Raw genomic sequence first — 20,815 nt, 5'->3', positions numbered from 1 at the left:
TCAGGACTGCCCAGCAAAACTTTGCTATCAGCCAATCATGATCTGAATTCTGGTGAATGAGATCAAAATAGGGTACACATAGAAAAGCCAAGAGACTTCTCTGCTTTTGTTTTTGTGCCTTTTTTTTGTAATAAATAAGGCTGTGCCAACTATTATTCATTGGTAGCTTTTCTTCAGATAAGCTATAAACTCTGCCCTTTTGCCCTTCTTAATGCCAGCAAAGATCTTTGTTGTTCCAGGCATTCACCAAATAATCCATCAATGTCTTTTCTCTTCTCCCCAGGGGATGCCTTTGTTTTTTTCCTGTCCGCATCTGTATAAGTGAGTCTATCAGCCTGATCTGTCTTGTGTCCAAACAAACCTTGGAGATTCAGTCCAAGTCTTGTGCTTGCCTCCCTTCTCCATGGTATGACGCTAGATACTGGTAGCACTGTCCTCCCATTGTTCATCAATTTGCTCGAGCAGGCCCAGTAACGTCTCCATCATGAGACTTGTTGTTACTGTGTTTGGCATATTGAATACATCACGGGTAGCTTGCCAGGCGAGATACTCTCGGTAGCTTGCCAGGCTCTCTGAGAGGGGTGGAGGAATCGAACTCAGGTTGGCCAGGTTGGCTGAGTGCAAGGCAAATGCCCTACCCCCTGTGCTATGCTCCAGACGCTAGATACACTTCTGAACAAAAAGCCCCTCGCCCTTGACACTCCCATCCATTTTCAGGTGGCTTTCATTGTATGCAACACAAAAGGCCTGCAGGTGGCAGGTAGGGGGTGTGCAGGTGTGGGGGTGGGGAGAGGGAGGCAGTTCTTACAGACATTTTACACCCTGTTACACATTCAGACTTCTGTGCTTCTGTCAGGCTCTACCTAGCTGTAGCCTACCCCTTATTTCTGGAAAGATGGCCTTTGGCAGCTTTGAGCCCAGCTTTCAGTTCCAGATCAGCTTTGCCCCAAGAGTTTTGCTATATACCCCTTTCCTGTTCCCATGTGCTGGCCCCTGGTTTGACACCTGTTATGTTCCCTTGGCTGACAAGCTTGCCTCCCTTCCATTTCTGACATTCTACCTGTGGTACATGCAAAATCCCATCACACATCAAGGGGTCTCCATGGAAAACCATGGGATGCAAAGCAGCACCCCTGGAGTTTTCATGGTGGGGCACAGGCTTTGTGCCCTTTTGTAGTGAACTGGGTGCATCTCATCCCCCAGGCAGCCCTGGGTATGAGATGTGGCCACAACCCCTGTCAGGAGGCACAGGGCCTGGAAAGCGGCTCTGGGCAGGCATGTCCCCTGGGGCCCCAGCATCGGTTGTTCAACTTTCTCAGGTGCAAGCAGTTTATTTTTTCTTATTTTTTTATTTTTTTGCTTTTTGAGTCACACCTGGCGATGCACGGGGGTGACTCCTGACTCATGCACTTGGGAATTACTCTTGGCGGTGCTCAGGGGACCATATGGGATGCTGGGAATTGAACCCGGGTCGGCCACATGCAAGGTAAATGCCCTATCTGCTGTGTCATCGCTCCAGCCCCTGCAAACAGTTTATTTATACCCAACACATTGATGCTGTCACTGCCATTTGTGTTAGTTAAACCACATTTGGGTGTGAGACACCGGTGGTATATTAGCATCAATATTTTAAACCGTGGATAGGAAGTAAAGATCATGCAGGCTGATTTAGAGGTGGCAGGCTGCACCCTGAACTTCTGGGTCACTTCCTGTAGGTATCACAAAAATCTCCTAGACATCACTAATGTCTCTAGTGGTCTCCATGGGTTCTACTCTTGACATCTACTCCCTGATGTCATTAGGTGCTAAAGGTGTGTTCTTTTTTGGCTAGATTATGGGCTCCTCTCCTTAGTGACAAGAATTTTTTGTGGGTGTGCGATAATTTCTTGTGTGTGTGTGTGTGTGTCTGTCTGTCTGTATGTATGTATGTCTGTGTGTGTCTGTGTGTCAGTGTGTCTGTGTCTTTGGGGTCATAATTGGAGATTTTTAGGGATTATTCTTGGCTTTGTGCTCAGGGATTATTCCTGGTGACACTCAGGGAATCACTCGTGCTTGTGATCCAACCGGATCAGTTGAGTATAAGGATCTGGACTATCTCTCTGGCCTCTGCAGGCATCTTTTAGACCTGTAGCCCTCAGGACTGGGAGAGCTATTGAAGCTCCTCTACTTTAGCTCCCATTTAATCCTGGAATTCCTTTTTCTGACACCTGGTCCTATGGTTTATAGCAGAATACAGCTGAAAGCAGCATATCTGGAATTAAACCACCTAGAGCTGATCCCAGGGCCTCCAGCCATTGTCTCTGACCTAAAACAAATGCCCTAATCTTAAAACACCGGCATTTCTTTCAGCTGTAAATTATGAACCATACCAACATGGCTGGAGCGATAGCACAGCGGGTAGGGCGTTCGCCTTACAAGCGGCCAACATGGCTGACCCGAGTTCGATTCCTCCGCCCCTCTCGGAGAGCCCGGCAAGCTACCGAGAGTATTCGATATGCCAGACACAGTAACAACAAAGTCTCCAATGGAGACGTTACTGGGCCCGCTCGAGCAAATCGACGATCAACGGGAGGGCCTTTACCTTTACCTTTACCAACATTGCAGAAAAATTGCAAAAATTGGAATTCTTATCATTGCGTCATGCTTGGCACAGCCTTGGGTATTTTGCAGGCTGCGCGTGCACAGTCCCTACTCTGCCAATTATATCATGATTGTTTGATGTCTTTCTGCAGCCTCGTCCCTGGGCACCTGTGATGGGAAGACTTCCATCCCCATCTTGTCCTATGGTAGAATTTTCTGTCACATTGCATCCAGTTCTCTCTTACAACTTATTCTCATCCTCTTGGTTCTGTCTTTTGTGGTCCCACTGAATGAGCCTAAACTTCCTGAGCATGATCCTCAACTCTTTCCTGGGTCTTCTCCTGGCAAATGCATTTAGTCCTCTGAATGCTCCCAAATCCAGTCCTTTGATAGATCTAAGGTCCTCTCCTGAACAGATGAGCATCCATGGAGAGAGGTTGGTAGCCACAGGGACCAAGTGCGAACCCAGCTTTTAGCTCCTGTACAATTAAGCCTGTGACTGTGTCCTCTACGCCTATAAAAATTCTAACACAAAAACTGCAAATGCATTTCACAGTTTCTCCTGCTCTGTACCAGAGTGCATGGGAATAGGAATGTATCACTTCTTCTTCCTTGGGGAAAAGTGAGTGGACAGACTATTATGTCAGATGCTGAATTAGGAAGTTCCTCCCCACCCCCATAATTGTGGTAGACTTGAATATATCAGTCTCCACACACACACTCCTCCAGTTTTCCACTTTCCTGCATCACTGACTTTGAGTTACCTGCCCTTTGACTTGAGATTGGACTGTGTTTGTTCCTTGCTTCAGCCAACACACCAAGCCAGAAGGCCCCACATTCCCGTCCAAATGCAGGCTTAGGAAGTCTTCACTATTTCCAGGGGTCCTTTACTTCCTATCATCACTGTCATTGGTCCAAGGAGGGGCCTATTGCTTCACCACCATCATCCCACAGATATGGACAAAAAAACAAATGGCTCCTCTTTTAAGTCACCGTATTTGAGCGTGTTTTGTTTCACAGAATTTCTATTTTAACATTGTTTAATTGAGACCTTCCAAGTGATGCCCAGGGGTTGTGGAAATATTCTCCCTGAAAGGGTGAAATGAAAGTTCTGAGTTTGGAGCAGTGCCAAAGGACCATATGGTGTCAGGGATGAAACTCAGAATGTCATAGGTGCAAGGCATGTGTTTGACCCTTTGAGCTATTTCCCTGGCCCTGTTATGCAGAAGAAAGGGAGGGAGGGAGGGAGGGAGGGAGGGAGGGAGGTTTGCTTTATTTTTTATATATTAAGGGCAGTCCTAGCTGTGCTCAGGATTTACTCCTAGCATTGTGGTCGTGGCCACTGCGGACAGATCTCGAGTATATACAATATCAGGAATCAAATCCAGGCTGACCACATGCAAGGCAAGTGCCTTTCCTCTGTGCTATCTCTCTGATCACTATGTCATTCAAAATTTTTATGGCAAGAGAACTATTCTAGAAAATAAGTTAGCCAGAAAATCTAGAGATAAGCAGTGTTATTCTTGCCTCACAAGGATGTGAGTTTAGCAGAATTAAAAACCCACAAAACTGGGGCTGGAGTGATAGTACAACGGGTAGTGCATTTGCCTTGCACGCAGCCGACACAGGTTCGATTCCCAGCATCCCATATGGCCCCCCGAGCACCGCCAGGAGTAATTCCTGAGTGCATGAGCCAGGAGTAACCCCTGTGCAACGCTGGGTGTGACCCAAAAAGAAAAAAAAAACTCACAAAACTGCATCTAGAGCAATAGCACAGTGGGTAGGGCATTTGCCTTGCACGTGGCCAACCTGGATTCTATTCCCAGCATCCCATATGGTCCCCAAGCACCATCAGGAGTAATTCCTAAATGCAGAGCCAGGCGTAACCCCTGTGCATCGCTGGGTATGACCCAAAAAGAAGAATACCCCACAAAACTATAATTATTTAGGCAGACACTTCATTTCAATGATTTATGAAATAGTAACTTTTAGTTTGTTTTATAAACTGTGGCCAAGAAGAAAATGAGAGTTAATGACACAAGCAAATTAGTATCAGAAGATATTAAAAAGTTAAGGGACGTCGTGTTTGTATGGGTCACTCATTTACTCAATTTTCTAATGAACATCTACCATTATCAGCACTACTCCAGACCCTGAAAATAAGAGAAAAACCAAACTCAGTTTTCAAGGGCTTATTTTCTAGTGGAGACTCAGAAAATTCAAAATTGGGGCCAGAGCCGTACACACAATTGAGATACACACTGAGTTGGTGCCAGTTAGAGGGAATGGGGAGATTGGAGGTGTTGGGGTCCTGGGGGGAGGGAGTGGTGATGGGTGTGGTATTGGAATTATGTCCATGAAAAACATTATTAATAATACTGTAGACCAAAATTATTAAATTAAGACAAAAATTATGCCAAAACAAGAAAAAGAAAGAAAGAAAAGGGGAACAGAGAAATAAGAGGTAGCCAGAATGAATAAGACTTTAGGGTTTGGGGGTCAGAGCAAGAGTACAGTGGGTACTCATTTGCTTTTCATGCAGCCAATGAGGGTTCAATCCCCAGCTTCCCATATGGTCTCCCAAGTCCACCAGGATTAATTCCTGAGCGCAGGAGTAACCCCTGAGGACTGCCAGGTATGACCCAAGAGAGAGAGAGAGAGAGAGAGAGAGAGAGAGAGAGAGAGAGAGAGAAGAGAGAGAGAGAGAGAGAGAGAGAGAGAGAGAGAGAGAGAGAGTTCATGGTTTGATTTTGTTTGAAATAGGAGATTTTGCATATTTCAAAGTAAACCACAACAAGTAAACCAGGACAAGGGGTAATGTTGATAATGCAAGAAAGTAGCCAAAGGCAAGATCGGGGTCCTTCAGATTGCTCACAGCTCAGGGGCAGCTCTGACTCAGAACTGCAAAGTGCTGGGTGGGGGGAGTACTGGAGGTGGGAGGGAGGCACAAGAAAGGGGTAGTAACCCAGCAGGTGTGGGGGTTGGGGGGATTGTGTCAGCTCTTCCATGTTTACCCAGTAAAATCTAACCTGATGTTATCATCGAGAACCTGCCAGGACTTCTACATCTTGAACTCAAAAGCATTGGGAAAGAATGGAAATGACAATCCCTTTTATATAATGCCATTCATTTAAAGGGCTATGGAACAATAAAAACCGATCACATTGATGCTTTCATTTGATATTTTCCTCTGAATCCTTCCCAGCAGGGACCAGAATTTGCATGGTTTGTTTAAATGCAGATACTTCATGGAGGAAGGAAAGGAATGCAGTTAAGAGATGCTGTTCTTCAAGCTCCTGTCTCCCCAGGGCTAGAGAGACAGTACAGGGTCAGGGTTCTAGCTGTGCACACAGTCAGCCCTAGCACCACTGCACATGTTCCCCAGGCACTGCTGTGTAGTGCAAACCCCTCAAGCTCCCACAAAAAGATGCCGCCCATAGAGATGATCAGCTGCCCCCGTTATTAGCACCCTTCGGGCCAAAGGGCCAGGAAGATGACGGTGTTACAGCCCAGTGAGAGCTGGAGCTAGGAAGTGATGATTTGTGGAAGAAAGCTGTAGCTGCTGCCAGGGCTGGGGAGCAATCAGTGCAGAGAGAGCCTGAGAAATACCCTGTGTTCTCTCTCCTCCCATCTCTTCCTCATGCTTCCTCACTGTCGAAAGCCCAGCTGGAAGCCAGCAGGCAAAGGAGCACTGGAATATAGTCCTCTGGGAGGGACAACTACATGTGTCAGCAGATGTCCACTGACACTTAAAGCCAGAAATGTTGAAAGGATTAAAAACACATTCCCGGTAGAACCTTGATTGCCCACTGCCTGGGTCTAGAATGCATCTTTTATTTGGTACCAGAAAAATCAGAAATCCTGGGGCTCCAGCAATAATACAGCAGGCAGGGCAGCTTGCACACAACTGACCCAGGTTCAATCCCTGGCACTACATATGGTCCTGAGCCCCTCCAGGAGAGCACAGAGTCAGAAGTAAATCCTGAGCACAGCTGGGTATGATCCCAAAAATGACAAAGATTTGAAAATTCAAGTCACTGATGCTCTTTGTTACAAATCATCCTGAATTTCTGAATCCAACTCCTAATCTCCAAGGGATTAGTGTGTATTTCCTTTATTTCCATCCGGAGGTATCTATATCAAACTTGAGGATGGAGAAAATACAGGGGTAAGGTGCTGGCCTTACACTTGGGTGACCCTGGTTTGATCCCAGGCACCATGTTATGGTTCCCCTAAGCACCGTGGAGTGTGGCCCAAAACCAAAAAAAAAAAAAAAAAAAAAAAAAACCTCAGCATGCTGATTGTTCAGGGCTTCCCACTTAATGAGCTGCTTCCAAAAGCGTTGGTGGAGAACCCCAGAAATGCACTGCTACGGGCACACAGCATGGCAAAATCTGCAAAAGGAAGCATTTACACTGCAGTTCAAGACGCCCTCTTTTCATGGGGACCGTTTTTAAACTCACATCCCACTTACACATCTTCTAGGCCCTCCAGGCCTGGGTTGCTTACTCTCAGCAGAGTCCATTGTCTGGTGTAAAAGTTGTCCCTGTCCTGGTTTCTCCTGCCTGTGCTGTCCAAAGGGACTTCTGAGGAAGGGGAGATGGTGTGGAAGAAAAGCTCTGCTTCCTGCTGCACCCCACCCCCAACAGTGACAGCCCCCCCGCACCACACACACAGAGAAGCAGGCATCAGTGAGGTGCTCGAGCTCACCCCAGCTACTACTGGCTCTGTGCTCAGGAATTACTTCAGGCAGCGCTTGGGGGGACCATAAGGGATGCCAGGGGATCAAACCCCCAGTTGGCTGCGTGCAAAGCAGACGCCCTACCCACTGTTCAGGCCCCACGGGTGACTCTTTTCTCTCTGGACCTCACACAGGCCTCCTCACACCAATGCTGCTCTTTGTGTTTTCAGATGCAGATGGAAACCTGTGTCGAAGTAACCAGCTGCTGCAGGTTATGCTGACCATGCACCGGATCATTGTGTCCTCTGCAGAGCTGCTCCAAAAAGTGATGGTGCTATATCCTTTGCACACAGGCCAACAGGCCAACCACCCCTCGGGGCACATTCAAAAGGATCTGGACAATGTGCCACACACTTCAATTTTTATTGCTGTTGATGAGTTTCTGTGTGTGTGTGTGTGTGTGTGTGTGTGTGTGTGTGTGTATGTGTCTGTCTTATTTTGCTAAGACAAGACCACTGATGCTGATTGTTCTGGGAAACAGTCAAAGAAATCAACAAAATCAACATGGAGCAATAGCACAGCGGATAGGGCGTTTGCCTTGCATGCGGCCAACCTGGGTTCGATTCCCAGCATCCCATATGGTCCCCCGAGCACTTCCAGGAGTAATTCCTGAGCACATGAGCCAGGAGTAACCCCTGTGTATTGCCGGGTGTAATCCAGAGAGAAAAAAAAATCAACATGCAAGCCATTTCCTTTCATGTCTCTGCTAGTGAAAAATACTTTTCATATTCACCCTGTGCACATTGACTAGGGTACAGACATGATTCTGACAAGGTGCTTGTTCTGGTCAGTTCTCCCAGCATCCCCAGGTTCTGAAGAAAGCTCCCCAGCACTGCAGAGCTGAAGTGTCCACTGGTGCTTTTCTGTTCTGGCCAGGGGCCCTGGATTTGTGCCCAGGCAAACCCTGTTGGATGTTAATTTACTCCCGGGGTTTCAAGTGAGTGGGGTAGAGAAGAGACTGCTCCCCATCACTGGAGACTTGAACTCTGTTCCCAGAAGATAGACAGCAGTGGGCGAGTAAGACTGTTTGGCATCTCTAGATGGGCTCCTGGCACTGAGTCACCTATCATGACGCACCTCCCTTCTCATCAAAGGGCACACAGAAAACTAGGTGAAAGCCTGTAGAACTGAATCCCTTCTTGAACCCTCCTTATAAGTTGTCACCTCTCCTCTGAGGAGCAGTCCAAGGAGGGAGCACTGAGAGGGAGTCACATAAGAAAAGCTGCATGTATGGGCTGGAGAGATGGAATGGCAGGTAGGGTGCTTACTTTGCATGCAGCCAAACCCATTTGGATCCCTGGCACCACATAGGGTGCCCCAAGCCCACCAAGAGGGATCCCTGAGTGTAGAGCCAGGAGTAAGCCATGACTTAAGCTGACTGTTGCTCCAAGACCAAAATAAATAAATAAATAAATATTAGTGGGCCAGAGATAGCACAAAGTTTAGGGGCCTTGCCTTGCAGGTGGCTGACCTTAGTGTGTCCCAAAAAAAGTCGAAAAAAAGTTTAGTGAAATAATTTCAGTTAGGAGATAATCTTGTTTCCTTTGCTGTATCCAACCTGTATCTATCTCTGGCCTGGTATACTTTGAGAAGCTTTTTCTCTTGAGTTGCAGAAAAGGTGCAGTGTTTTTATCCCTCTAGCTAGATAAATCGATCCACCTGCACCGCTGCCTGTAAGTAAGTTGTGGTGTAACACGTCAGCACTTTGTTCTTAGATGACTGAGTCAATAAGCCACAGAACCTTTGTGACCACTTGCCACAGTTTGAATTTTGTTAGTCATCTGAAAGAGTAATGAAAATGTCATGGAATAGGAAGATACCTTAAGAAAAAAATTTTAATGTGTTCTTTAAGACACACGCTACACTGTAACTTATAATGACCTGTCCTTCCCCCCACTTGATGTGCCCTCCTTGATGGTGGGAACCAGCACTGTTTGTTATTCTCGCTTTTCTAGCCTGGCATAGCAGCTGCCCCAAGTTACGTGGCTCGGCTACAGGTGCAAAAACAGTGCAGTGTGTTCTCACAATGTTGAGGGGAGAAATCTGGGGAGAGGAATTCTGAGAACAAAATATGAGATATGATTCTTGTCATTGAAACACTGGTTAAGCAGGGAAGGAATAACAAGGTTTTCCCCTTCCATGCCTGTTCTCAGACCTAGAAGGAAGAGAATGGGTTAAAGTAGGACCAGAGTGATTATACAGTGTATAAGGCACTTGCCTTGCACGCGGCTGACCTGGGTTCGATTCCCGGCATCCTATATAGTCCCCCAAGCATCATACGAGTGATTCCTGAGGGCTGAGGGCAGAGCCATGAGTCACCCCTAAGCATTGTAAGGTGTGATCCCAAAGCAAAAATATAAGCTCATGAGGTTTCCTGTTGGTTCCTACTTTCCCACCTTTGGTAGGAAAGGGGTGGGGGCGGGGGGGGGGGGTAGCAGGTTTGTGAAACATGCTGGAAAGCATCCAGATGCCCCCTTTCCTGTTGCTCGATGCTCCCAGCAATGTTGCGGAGAAGACGTGGAGGCAGAAGGGCCCAGCAGACAGAGCTGTTAATGCTGGCATTTGCGCATTTGCTTCATCTCCTCACTGAGAAAACAGGTGCCCTACCTGCCATGGGGGTTGGATGACATTAGGTGGCTTCTGCCCCAAGTGGTTTGCTGTGCCTGCCTTGCCCCCCGCCCCCACCCCCTCCCTGTGCTCAGCACTGGGATGTAGACTGCCAATACATATGCTCCCCACCCACAGTGACCAGGAGAAAGAGAAACTACACAGCGGAAGTCACCAGGTTGAGGGTTATAGCCACCAAGTGGTTGTGGAACAGAGTTATGTTTTTGTGCTGGTTCCTCATGAGAAAGGATGATGAAACATTCCAACAAGCAGAGCAGGTAATAGGTAGCATCTGAAATGGGTTCATGTGTAGCATGCCTTGGGCTTGAACCATTTTTTCTTGAATGTGTGGGAGTGTTTTGAGGCCACATCCAGTGGTGCTCAGGCTAACTCCTGGCACTGTTCAGGGGAGACCGTATGGGGTGCCAGGGATCTAACCTGGGTCAGGCATGTGCAAGGCAAGTGTCTTACCCACTGCACTTGTCTCTAACTGCAAGACTTATTTTTATTTTGACTTTCTTTGTTGATGCGTGTGGGTGCTTGTTTTGGTGCTCCTAGGGGATAGATTTTGCAGGCAAATAAATCAAGTCAAGTAACAAAACTTAAAAAACTATTTTAAAAAGCTAATTTTTAATTCAAGTCACTTTTTTTAAGTATATATTTTACAGCTTTTGTTCTTTAGGAGTTAAGTCCAGTTTATGATTTTTTATATTCTTTCAATACATTTAGCATGTTTTCCCCAGCATTAGGGGGCCTTGAAAAGTTTGGTTAATTTGAATAAAACTAATTAATTGTATGTGTCCAGAAATTTAAAACTCCCATTTTTAATTTCAGTTATGAATTTCAGATTTTTTCCAGTTTTTTTGTTTTGCTTTGGGGTCACACCGGGCAGTGCGCAGGGGTTACTCCTGGCTGTGCACTCTGGAATCACTCCTAGGGGGTTCAGGGGATCATATGGGATGCCGGGGATTGAACCTGGGTTGACCCTGTTCAAGACAAACACCCTCCCCACTGTACTGTATCTCCAGTCCCTAGTATTTCAGATTACTCCTTAATTCTAATTTTTGCCACTCTAATAGATTCAGATTATAAACCATAAAGCTGACATTATCTGAAATATTCCAGTGCTTGTTGTAAAATTAATAACTCTAAAGCACTGGACTAAGTATCCGCAGTTGAATTTTCAAGACTTTCATCTTTCTTCATTTTGTTGTTGTTGGGGTTGTTTTATTTTGGGTGGGGGGTCACATCTGGTGATGCTTACGGATTATTCCTGGCTCTGTACTCAGGAATTACTCCTGGCAGTGCTCAGCGGACCATATGGGGTGCCAGGGATCAAACCCAGGTCAGCTATTTACAAGACAAGCATACTACTACTGTACTATCACTCTGGCCCAAAGATTAATTTCTAATTGCTTCCTAAATAGAGTGGGCCTATACCATCTCAGTACTGTAATCTGGACTTGTACTTCTCTGTCTTTGATCCTAAAATTTCCACACACCCACTGAAAGAGACCATTGCTGCCTCCATGGCTTGAAATCCCAGCCCATGGTTCATTCACTGCATCCTCTCAGGCTGGCATTCTCTGGACCCAGAATCACAGTTACTTACAGCATCATGTTTCAGCCAGTTGATAGAAGATGGTAGGGCCCACCCAGCATACCAAAATGGAGTGGATTTTTGCATTTCTCTAACTTGTTCAGTCAATCAGTAGTCTTTCCATACATCTCAAAAAAAAATAAAACCCTGAGCTTTAAGGGGACCTTGCTGTTCTTTCCCATGCTTAGGTTGGTAACATTCTCTTGCAATATTCCACAGGATAAGGCTCCTTCAAGTCATCTCTGACTGGATTTTTACATGGGTCACGCAGCTTTTGTCGATTTGCCAGTACAACAAAGGTCCAGGCACACACATCCTTTATATATTCTCATTGTTCATAGGATTGTTCTTAATTATCAGAACAATTGTTTGAACATTCCCTTTCTTCTATTTCACTGCCATGTGTATCAGTCACTGCAGACATTTCCAAGGATGAGAGACTGCTTTGTTTTGAACTTGGCTTCCAGCATCTTGGTCTGATAGGCACAGCCAGAGGCCAGTCACTGCTTCAGTTATCACAGGACCTCCATGCCATTGGCATCCTGGTTCTCCTACACTGGAGTTGGCAGTAGGAGTTGTCCAGTACCATGTCACCCCATGTCATTCATCCATTTTCCCAGTTGCCAGCTGTTCTCCTTCTCAGCCCAGCAGGGAGAGGCACCAATCACCCTTTAGGTGATGATAAGCTTGTACACATCAAGATGGCTTTTACCCTGTGATTGAAGAGGCAAGAAAATTGTTTCAGAGAATAATTTAGGGATTGAGCTGAGTGGTCTTACCTCTCTTGGGTGAGACCCTGGGTGTGATCTGCTACCACACACAAAAACACACATGAACATGCTGGAATGGAGAGAGAGTTTTTGGAAATCCTTCCAAAGATGAGCAGTTGTGTGGTTTCTGTTGATAGAGGCTTCTGTTTCCTTAACCATAGTTTCACCTATAAAGATGCCTTGGCAAAGAATTCTCCAGGACTTTGCCTGAAGATCTGCTATTTTGTAAGGTAATGCCTGGGAGTTGGAGTCCCTAGACAGTGAAAGATTTGGGTACAGTGAGAGACTGAAGCAAGGGACTAGAATTCAATCCTTAACCCCTATTCTCTCTCTCTCTCTCTCTCTCTCTCTCTCTCACTCACTCTCTCTCTCTCCCCCTTCCTTCCCTCTCCCTCTTTTCCTCTCTGTATAGAATCTATTTTTCCATATTTCCAAAAATACAGTAGGACCCCAGCCTCTTGCCTTTTTCTGAACCTCTGGGTGGGGCGAACCCTCTGGAATGTGATTCAGTGACGTTGGTTTCTGTCACATGTTCTGTCTTGCACCATGTAGATACTGGATCACGGAGTTCTGGATCATGTTTAAGATGGACGCCAGCCTGACCCATACCATGGAGGAGTTCCAGGACCTGGTGAAAGCCCATGGGGAGGAGTTGCATTGCCGGCTCATTGACACAACTCAGATGTGAGTGTCCAGGTTTGAACTGAACTGGCAAAAACTGCCCTTCCTCCCCTGAGGTCATCCTAGCTGCCCAGGGAAGCTTTGGGCTCAGCAGCGCGCACATGTCCAAGGAGCAGTGACCTCAGACTGTTCATACAGGCAGTGACCTCAGCATGGTGAAAAGTCTAATGAGTATTGAGGACCAGATAAAGCCCCCAATGACAAATACTCAAGAGCAGAAAGAAAAGGCCCTGTCCAAAGGTAGAAGACATGGACTCAAATGCATCCTGTGCCTGAAAAGTGAAGCCCTCAGGGCAGCTACCCGAGCAGCTCAGGCCCAGGCCTAGTCCCAGGTGGGAAAGGGACTGCGGGTCATGTACAGAGCCAGGGATTTCCAACGTGTGGAGTGCTGAGCACGGGCCGCAGTTACTGGAAGGGAGCTCAGGAATAGTTCTGAGTTCCCCCTTGGATTTTTTTTTCTTAATTTTATTTTTATAAAGTTGTTCACAATATTTGATTACATTTAGTATTCGAACACCAATATCACCATAATTACACCTTCCCACCACCATATTTCCATCCCGAACTCCAAACCCTGCCCCCAAAGCCAAACCAAAATAATTTATTTTGTATTGATTGTTTTGAATAATCTTCTAAAAGTGAGACAAAAAGACTTCTTAGAGGAAAGTCTGTGAAGATTATTGAATTTCACCCAGAAGCCATTAAGCCCTTCTATAACAGATTAGTAATATGTTGTTAAAGGTTGAGCCTTGTGTGCTGATATATCTGTAATCTGTATAAGTATATTTCTAAGATTGGTTGCCTTCTACTTTAAATCCCATCAAATGTGGCATGCTGCTTTTTGGTATATTAATGGTATATTAGAGAGCATGGTAGATTCTCTCATGGGTAAGACTCATCCGATTGGGTGGAGACCGGCAGTAAGCATGGCAATGGTTGAGTTCTGGAGGTTTTGGGCTGCCCAAGCAGGCTCCATTGGGGCAGAGAGGGACCTCACTCATCCCCTCTGGGTTGCCCCGAATTAAACACTCTGGCATGGGGTCTAGAGGTATATCTATGGCATCTCCCTTGGATGTTTTTATTTACGAGACTGGCCTACTCTGGAAATCCCGGCACCCACCCTCATTTTCTGCAGGAGAGTACTAGGTGGCTGCTAAGGTTTTCATTCTGCAGCGGCTTCTCTAGAACTGCAAGTTCCTGGGAAGTTGAATTCTAGAACCGAAACACGGTCTTTGGAATAGAGGTTCCCAAATTTGTTTGGATTAGCAACCCCTCTTCTGAAAAAGAAGTATCATTTAATCACACACACACACACACACACACACACACACACACACACACATGCACACAAGGCTACTACCATCCACTGGTTGGATGGCTACTACCATCTTTTCAGTGCCCCACAAGGAAACCACACTGTACTAGACAAAGAATTCAGCACTAAAGGTGAGGAAAGACCCACAGCTTCCTATTGCCTAAAATCAATGCACTTCACCTGCAGTGCCCTGCTAAAGAGTCACTGAAAACCACCCAGATTCTTAAGTTGCCACCATAGAGAAAAACTGTTCTGAGGAAACTCTGTTAATGCACTGTTTTGTCCAAGGAATACTGGTCAACGATGCTCTGTATTCTGTGGGAAACGTTAATGGATTCGTTTGCATGAAGAAGTAATTTTGATGGATTCTTTTTCTCTCTCTCCTTCCATTTCACTCTTTGCCTCTATGAAAGCAATTCCCGTGACTGGTCCAGGAAACTGACTCAAAGGATAAAATCGAACACCAGCAAGAAGCGGAAAGTCTCTCTGCTCTTTGACCACCTGGAGCCAGAAGAGCTCTCGGAGCACCTCACCTATCTGGAGTTCAAGTCCTTCCGGAGGATATCGGTGGGTACCTGGGGCCCAAACACTCTGCTCTGGCAAAGACTGGAAAGGAGCCAAGACATTCCACAGCCCCATCTGCTCCCTTACCCTAGAGACCCCCTCAGTGACCACAGGCTCCTCCCGGTCCAGAAAAACATTTGAACCCCTTAATTGGTCCTCCTGTGCCTCTCCCCCATTTCCAACCTCCATGACCACCTCCGCCCACCCCAGCCCACCTTTCACTCACGTAACAGTAACACTGATCCTCTGCAGCGGTAGTCATGAGGTATTCACACACAAAAGCTTACACCTTTTACCCTTAATAATCATTTAGGCATCCAGGAACCTTTTGAAGTTGTTTTTTTCAAATTTTCTACCCAAAAATGTGGGGAAATGTCCTCAAAAAGTTAGAGTTTGTGGGGCCAGTGCCATAAGACAGTGAGTAAGGTGTTTGCCTTGCATGTGGCTGACCTGGGCTTGATCCCCAGCACCCCTTAGGGTCCCTCAAGACCACCATGAGTAAGCCCTGAGCATGACCTGGTGTATCCCCCAAACAAAAAACAAACTAACTAAAAAGAGTTCACTCTGGATAGGATTTGAACAGTTCTGGGAAATCCTAAAGTAGATGCCAGAGGTCCCTGGAAATAAGTGTAGGCCCAGAGGCCCCAGTTAGGGTACGATTCTATTTGTAAGAATATAAGCCTCAGCTTGACCCTTTCTTTCTTATGGCCCTTCATAAATATTTTTAGGTCATTTTTTATTTTCCTACGCAATTTTAAATGGTTTCCCTGACAATAAAGGTGACGTAGGATGAGGACCTTTATCCATGCTGTGAGCTGAGTGGCATTTGATCTTTTCTGTTTTTACAATAGTTTGAGGTGGGGAGAGGAGAGAGATAACTGACTTTTTTAAGTGGATTCATAACCATGAACATAGTATGGAGATTAAGCTTGCCATGAGGTGGCTGACCCCAGTTCAATCCCTAGCACCTGATACGGTGCCCCAGTCCTACCAGGAGATCCCTGAGCCAGGAGTAAGCACTGAGCACTGCTGGGTGTGGCCCACCCACCACTCCCAGATAAGTCTCAGTACTTCCACTTGCTTCTACTTTCACTGACCAAACTCCAAAGTGTGAGAACAGCAGGGCTGGAAATAGGTGGAGCAACTTCCAAGCTCTAGGCTCAGCCTCCTTCTTGGCTACATGGAGCAGAATGGATGTGGACACTCACACAGGCTTTGGTGGACATCTGCAGGTTTCACACCACTGTTTCATTGTCAATCTCAGCACATTTCCACCTGGAGAAAGGTGACCACTGACCACCAAATCCTTAGTGACCGAGCTCTGTTGTCCATGTGGCTTCTGCTCGTTTTTTAGCATGAGGTCACTCTTAGCACTGCCTGCATCCCTGCCCTTTTGAGGCATGATCTTAGGGCAGATGTTATCAGCTCATTTTTAAATACAGAAACATCTGGGGGAGGGGTCAGAACTATAGTATAGTAGGTAGGGCATCTGCCTTGCATGTGGCAGACCCGAGTTCTATCCTAGCAGCCCTTATTGTCCCCTAAGCACCACCAGGCATGATTCCTGAGTGCGGAGACAGCAGTAGCTCCTGAGCATCACCAGATGCAGTCCCAAAACCAAAAAAAAAAAGCCAAACAATCAAAAAAACCCCAAAAAATCTGGGAGAGAGGGAGATTAGAATCTTGTGAGCAAACTGTTTTTATTCCTCCACAACAGAGCTGGAGCTATTCTGAGATTTTCATCTTCTACTTTTAATTTTCTTTAATTTATTGGGGTGGAGGTAGATGTTGAACCACACACCTCAGGTCTCAGGTCTCAGAGGTTACTCTTGGTTCTGGGCTCAGGAATGATCTGGCGGCACTCAGGGACCTACCTAGTGCTGGGGATTCAAAACAAGGTGGCAGCCACCTGCAAGGCAAGTGCCTTTAGCTCTCATACGATACACACACACAAACACACCACCACCACCACCACCACCACCACCACCACCACCACCACCACCACCACCACCACCCAGTTGGGCTCTGTTGTAGAGAAAGCATATTGCAGATAGAATGAGAAAGAATTTCTCACCCACAAGCGGAGGCGGTGCAGGGGAAGGCAGGCAGAGAAGGGTCCATTTGTCAGTGGAAGAGGTGACATGCCCCCGGGTCTCCCGGAATACCAGGGTGGTGTCCCAGCAATGGTTTCTTTCTCCCCAGTTTTCCGATTATCAGAACTACCTGGTGAACAGCTGCGTGAAGGAGAACCCCACAATGGAGCGGTCCATCGCCCTGTGCAACGGCATCTCTCAGTGGGTGCAGCTGATGGTTCTCAGCCGCCCCACCCCACAGCTACGAGCGGAGGTGTTCATCAAATTCATCCAGGTGGCTCAGGTGAGTGATCAGGATTTCCCACCTGGCCTGCGAGGTAATTAATTTCCCCTTCCACCAAAGCCCTCTTAGTCTGTCCATGGGAGCTTCTTGTCCCTCCTCAACCCCGAGGGGCATGTGTGCCTTCAGCTATCTCAACATCTGCTGTGAACGGAGAGACATTTGCTCTTTTCCTTTTGTTATAATAGTCTTGGAGTGGGGAAGAGGAGTGATTACTGGGATCATTTATTTGTTTCTGAACACCAAGTGCTGTTCGGGGCTTACTCCTGATTCTGTGCTCAGAGATTACTTCTAGCGGGTTCTGGGGACACATGGGATGCTGGGGGTCCAAACAGAGTAAGCCATATGTAAAGCAAGTGCTTTACCCTCTGTACTAGCACTCCAGCTCTGGGATAATTCGTTTTTTAAAAAGTGAATTCATCCCCAATTTTTCCAGGGGAAAAAGGAAGTTTTTGCTTAAATTTACCCTTTAAGTTTTCAGTTCTTGAGTTTCAGTTTTGCAACAGAACTTCTGGAGGTTGGTTGTACAAAATTAGCAATGTACTTTATACTGCTGAACTGGGTGGTTAAGATGGTTAGTTGGGTTAAGAGATGGCCAATTGAATATTATGTATTTACCACAATTAAACACACAAAGATGTCCCAAATCAGGTTACTGGTGTAACGGTGGAGCCTGAAAGTTTGCATTTCTGATGATTCTGAGACTATGTTCTGAGAACTACCTAGAGAAGGAAAATTAATAGTTCTAGAAGTCTCTGGAACTATACTATTAAGTATAAGAGGGGCTATGGATTACACTTTGCTACAAGCATAAAGGGTTTTGTCTTTCCAGTTTTCATCATAAGCATGATGACTTTAGATTGCATGTGTATTGCGGGGGAGGGGAAAATAATCATTGGATTCAGTATGTGAGTGGTGAGAGGGGCAGGCTTATCAATAAACTCACTGGAAGTTATGGGTTCTTTTCCTAAACTTTTTGCTTTGTGACTCTGAACAGTTTTGGTCCATTCATGTTTCCACCCATCAGCAATCAAATCTTCACAAAGTGGGTCTCAGGGCACTTTCATTAGGCTATGAATTTTTATTTGCTAGTCATGATAACTTAAATACTACTCCTGGAGCCTCTCTCCCACAACCTCAGGTTCTTAACAAAGTTAAGGTTCTTTCCAGCATCTCCAGTGCCACTCCTAACTTGGTGCAGGGGGTTGTTCCTGGAAGTGCTCCGAGGAATCATCCCCCTGTAGTGCTAGGGATGGAATCAGGGGCTCCTGCCTGCTAAGCTTGCACTCAGCCCCTTGATCCACCTCTGTCACCCAGAGTTTAACTTTCATTCATACTGCAAGTCAGACCTGCTTCAGCAGGGGCCTTTGCTCATCACAATACCCAGTCCATTTTAGGGGTCGGGGTATGGTTTTATGTTTATTTTAGATTACTGACATGTTTTAAGAAGTACCTACATTTTAAAAACATATTTCAGAAGGTACCGCAAACTGGCCTGCATAGCAAGGTAAGGCACATTACCAAAGCTGGAATGGCCTGGCTGATTTGCAGCCCCAGCTGAGTTGAGTGTGCTTGCCGTTAGATGGGGAGCAGCAGAAGCAACTGGTCCAAGAAAAACATACTGTGAACAACAGTTTGAAAATCCATGACTCTAGATCCTCTCCTACCTACTGTCATTATATATAGCCTCTGGCATTGAATAGGAGAATGAGGTCCTTGCCCTCCAAAGTAAAAATCTGGTTAATTTGGGTAAAGGGTGAAACATATTACACTGTATCACTGTATCACTGTCATCCTGTTGTTCATTGATTTCCTTGAGCATGCACCAGTAATGTCTCCATTCCTCCTAGCCCTGAGATTTTAGCAAGTTCCACATTGGAGGCTCTTTCAGGGTCAGGGGAATGAGACCCATCATAGTTAGTGGGTTTTGGCATATCAAATACTCCACGGGGAGTTTATCAGATTCACCGTGGGGCAGGATACTCTCAGTAGCCTGCCGGGTTCTCTGAAAGTGAGAACTAGACAATGAGATGTTGGGAGCTTGGTTTTATAGTCTCTGGATATTGGTCGTTGATGGGATTACATGGCACGCTGGGGGCAGTTGGTGGGTGTAACTGTCTAGCTACTGGGAAAAGGGGGATCTGGGTGGAGGAGGCCCAGTACTGAAACACTGTAGGGTGTATTTTTCCAGCAGTTGATGAACTTGTGCTTCCTAAAGTTCAGTATCTGGCCACCTGGTACATTACAGATACAGGGATTCAGGAAACCCGGGCTCCATTACTGACAGGAGTGATTCCTGAGTGCAGAACCAGAAATAACCCCTGAGCATTGTCAGGTGTGTCCCAAAAACAAAAAAAAAAATTATTTTGTTTTAAACTGGGGAGCAATAACACTGTCAGTAGGGTGTTTGCTTTTCATGTGGCTGACATGAGTTGAATCCCTGGCATCCCATATGGTTCCCCAAGGACCACCAGGAGTAACCTCTGAGCCTCACTGGTTATTGTCCAAAAACCAAACAGACCATGCCCACCCCCCCAGAAAATCTGGGCTTGGGTGCAGAAAAAATCTGTTTGAACAAGTCCTGCGGGTATGTGGGGTGGAGACACCGCTGGTGGAGAGGGTGGCCCCAGAGCAGCTGCAGCAGTGTGAGAAGTGCTGCCATGTGTGATGGGGATCCCCCGGGCCAGACGGGAGTCTCAGGGGAAACATAGCAGCTGTTGGCTGGGCTTGGACCCAGTGACCCCCTGGACGATGGCACACACAGTTACTCTGCTCTTCTTGGTTCTGTGTCACAGAAGCTCCACCAGCTCCAGAACTTCAACACACTGATGGCAGTGATTGGGGGGCTCTGCCACAGCTCCATCTCCAGGCTCAAGGAGACAAGCTCCCACGTCCCGCATGAGATCAATAAGGTGGGTTCTGCTGTCTCCTTCACTCTGCTGCCTTCCCAGGCCCTGTGGCAGCAGGGCCTCTCCTCAGGCCAGCCACACCATCCTTTGTTAGACAGAATAGTGAGGGAGCAAGCTGCAAGCAACCCCACAGGACAGAACTACCATAGTTCAAAGAATTGACAGAGTTGCTCTGACCTCTGTGGGTCTCTGCACACACATACTCCGGTTGGCCGGTAGAAATCAAGTGTGCCACTGAATCTTTGGTCTCTGGCTTAAACACCCACTCCCCAGAATGGTTTCTGTGGAGGAAAAGTGGTTCAGCTGATGAACGCTAGTTTTGCAAGTCAGAGAGAGTTAGTGATGCATTGAAAACCTCACTGTTTTGGGGCTGGAACAGTAGCACAGCGGGTAGGGCATTTGCTTTGCACACAGCCGACCTGGGTTCAATTCCCAGCATCCCATATGGTCCCCTGAGCACTACCAGGAGAAATTCCGGAGTGCAGAGCCAGGAGTTACCCCTGTGCATCGCCGGGTGTAACCCCCAAAAGCCCCCCAAACAAAACAAAACAAACTTGCTGTCTATAACTGTGGACACTGAAATTCTGGATAGTGTTTTCCCAGATTGTTGGAAGTGAGATTTTCATGTGTCATTTTATATTAGTGTCCTATTGAGGAGTTGCTTTCTCAAGTGCC

The 20,815-nt window shown here is 46.5% G+C and overlaps 1 protein-coding gene across 1 annotated transcript in view; it reads left to right on the top strand.

The window, feature by feature from the left end:
• Positions 1-20,815, top strand: part of RASGRP1 (RAS guanyl releasing protein 1) — a 77,053-nt gene that overhangs the window by 43,714 nt on the left and 12,524 nt on the right. The window contains exons 3-8 of the mRNA XM_056134124.1: positions 7,492-7,597; positions 12,466-12,528; positions 12,851-12,982; positions 14,708-14,861; positions 17,061-17,234; positions 20,027-20,143. Of these exons, the coding sequence (XP_055990099.1) occupies positions 7,492-7,597; positions 12,466-12,528; positions 12,851-12,982; positions 14,708-14,861; positions 17,061-17,234; positions 20,027-20,143 (746 nt within the window). The remainder of the gene's footprint in view (positions 1-7,491; positions 7,598-12,465; positions 12,529-12,850; positions 12,983-14,707; positions 14,862-17,060; positions 17,235-20,026; positions 20,144-20,815) is intronic.

The sequence above is a fragment of the Sorex fumeus genome, unplaced genomic scaffold, assembly GCF_029834395.1.
Source record: "Sorex fumeus unplaced genomic scaffold, SorFum_2.1 ptg000098l, whole genome shotgun sequence".
NCBI classification, from domain to species: domain Eukaryota; kingdom Metazoa; phylum Chordata; class Mammalia; order Eulipotyphla; family Soricidae; genus Sorex; species Sorex fumeus.
The sequence above is the reverse complement of the archived record's forward strand: the minus strand, read 5'-3'. Positions and strand labels throughout refer to the sequence as shown.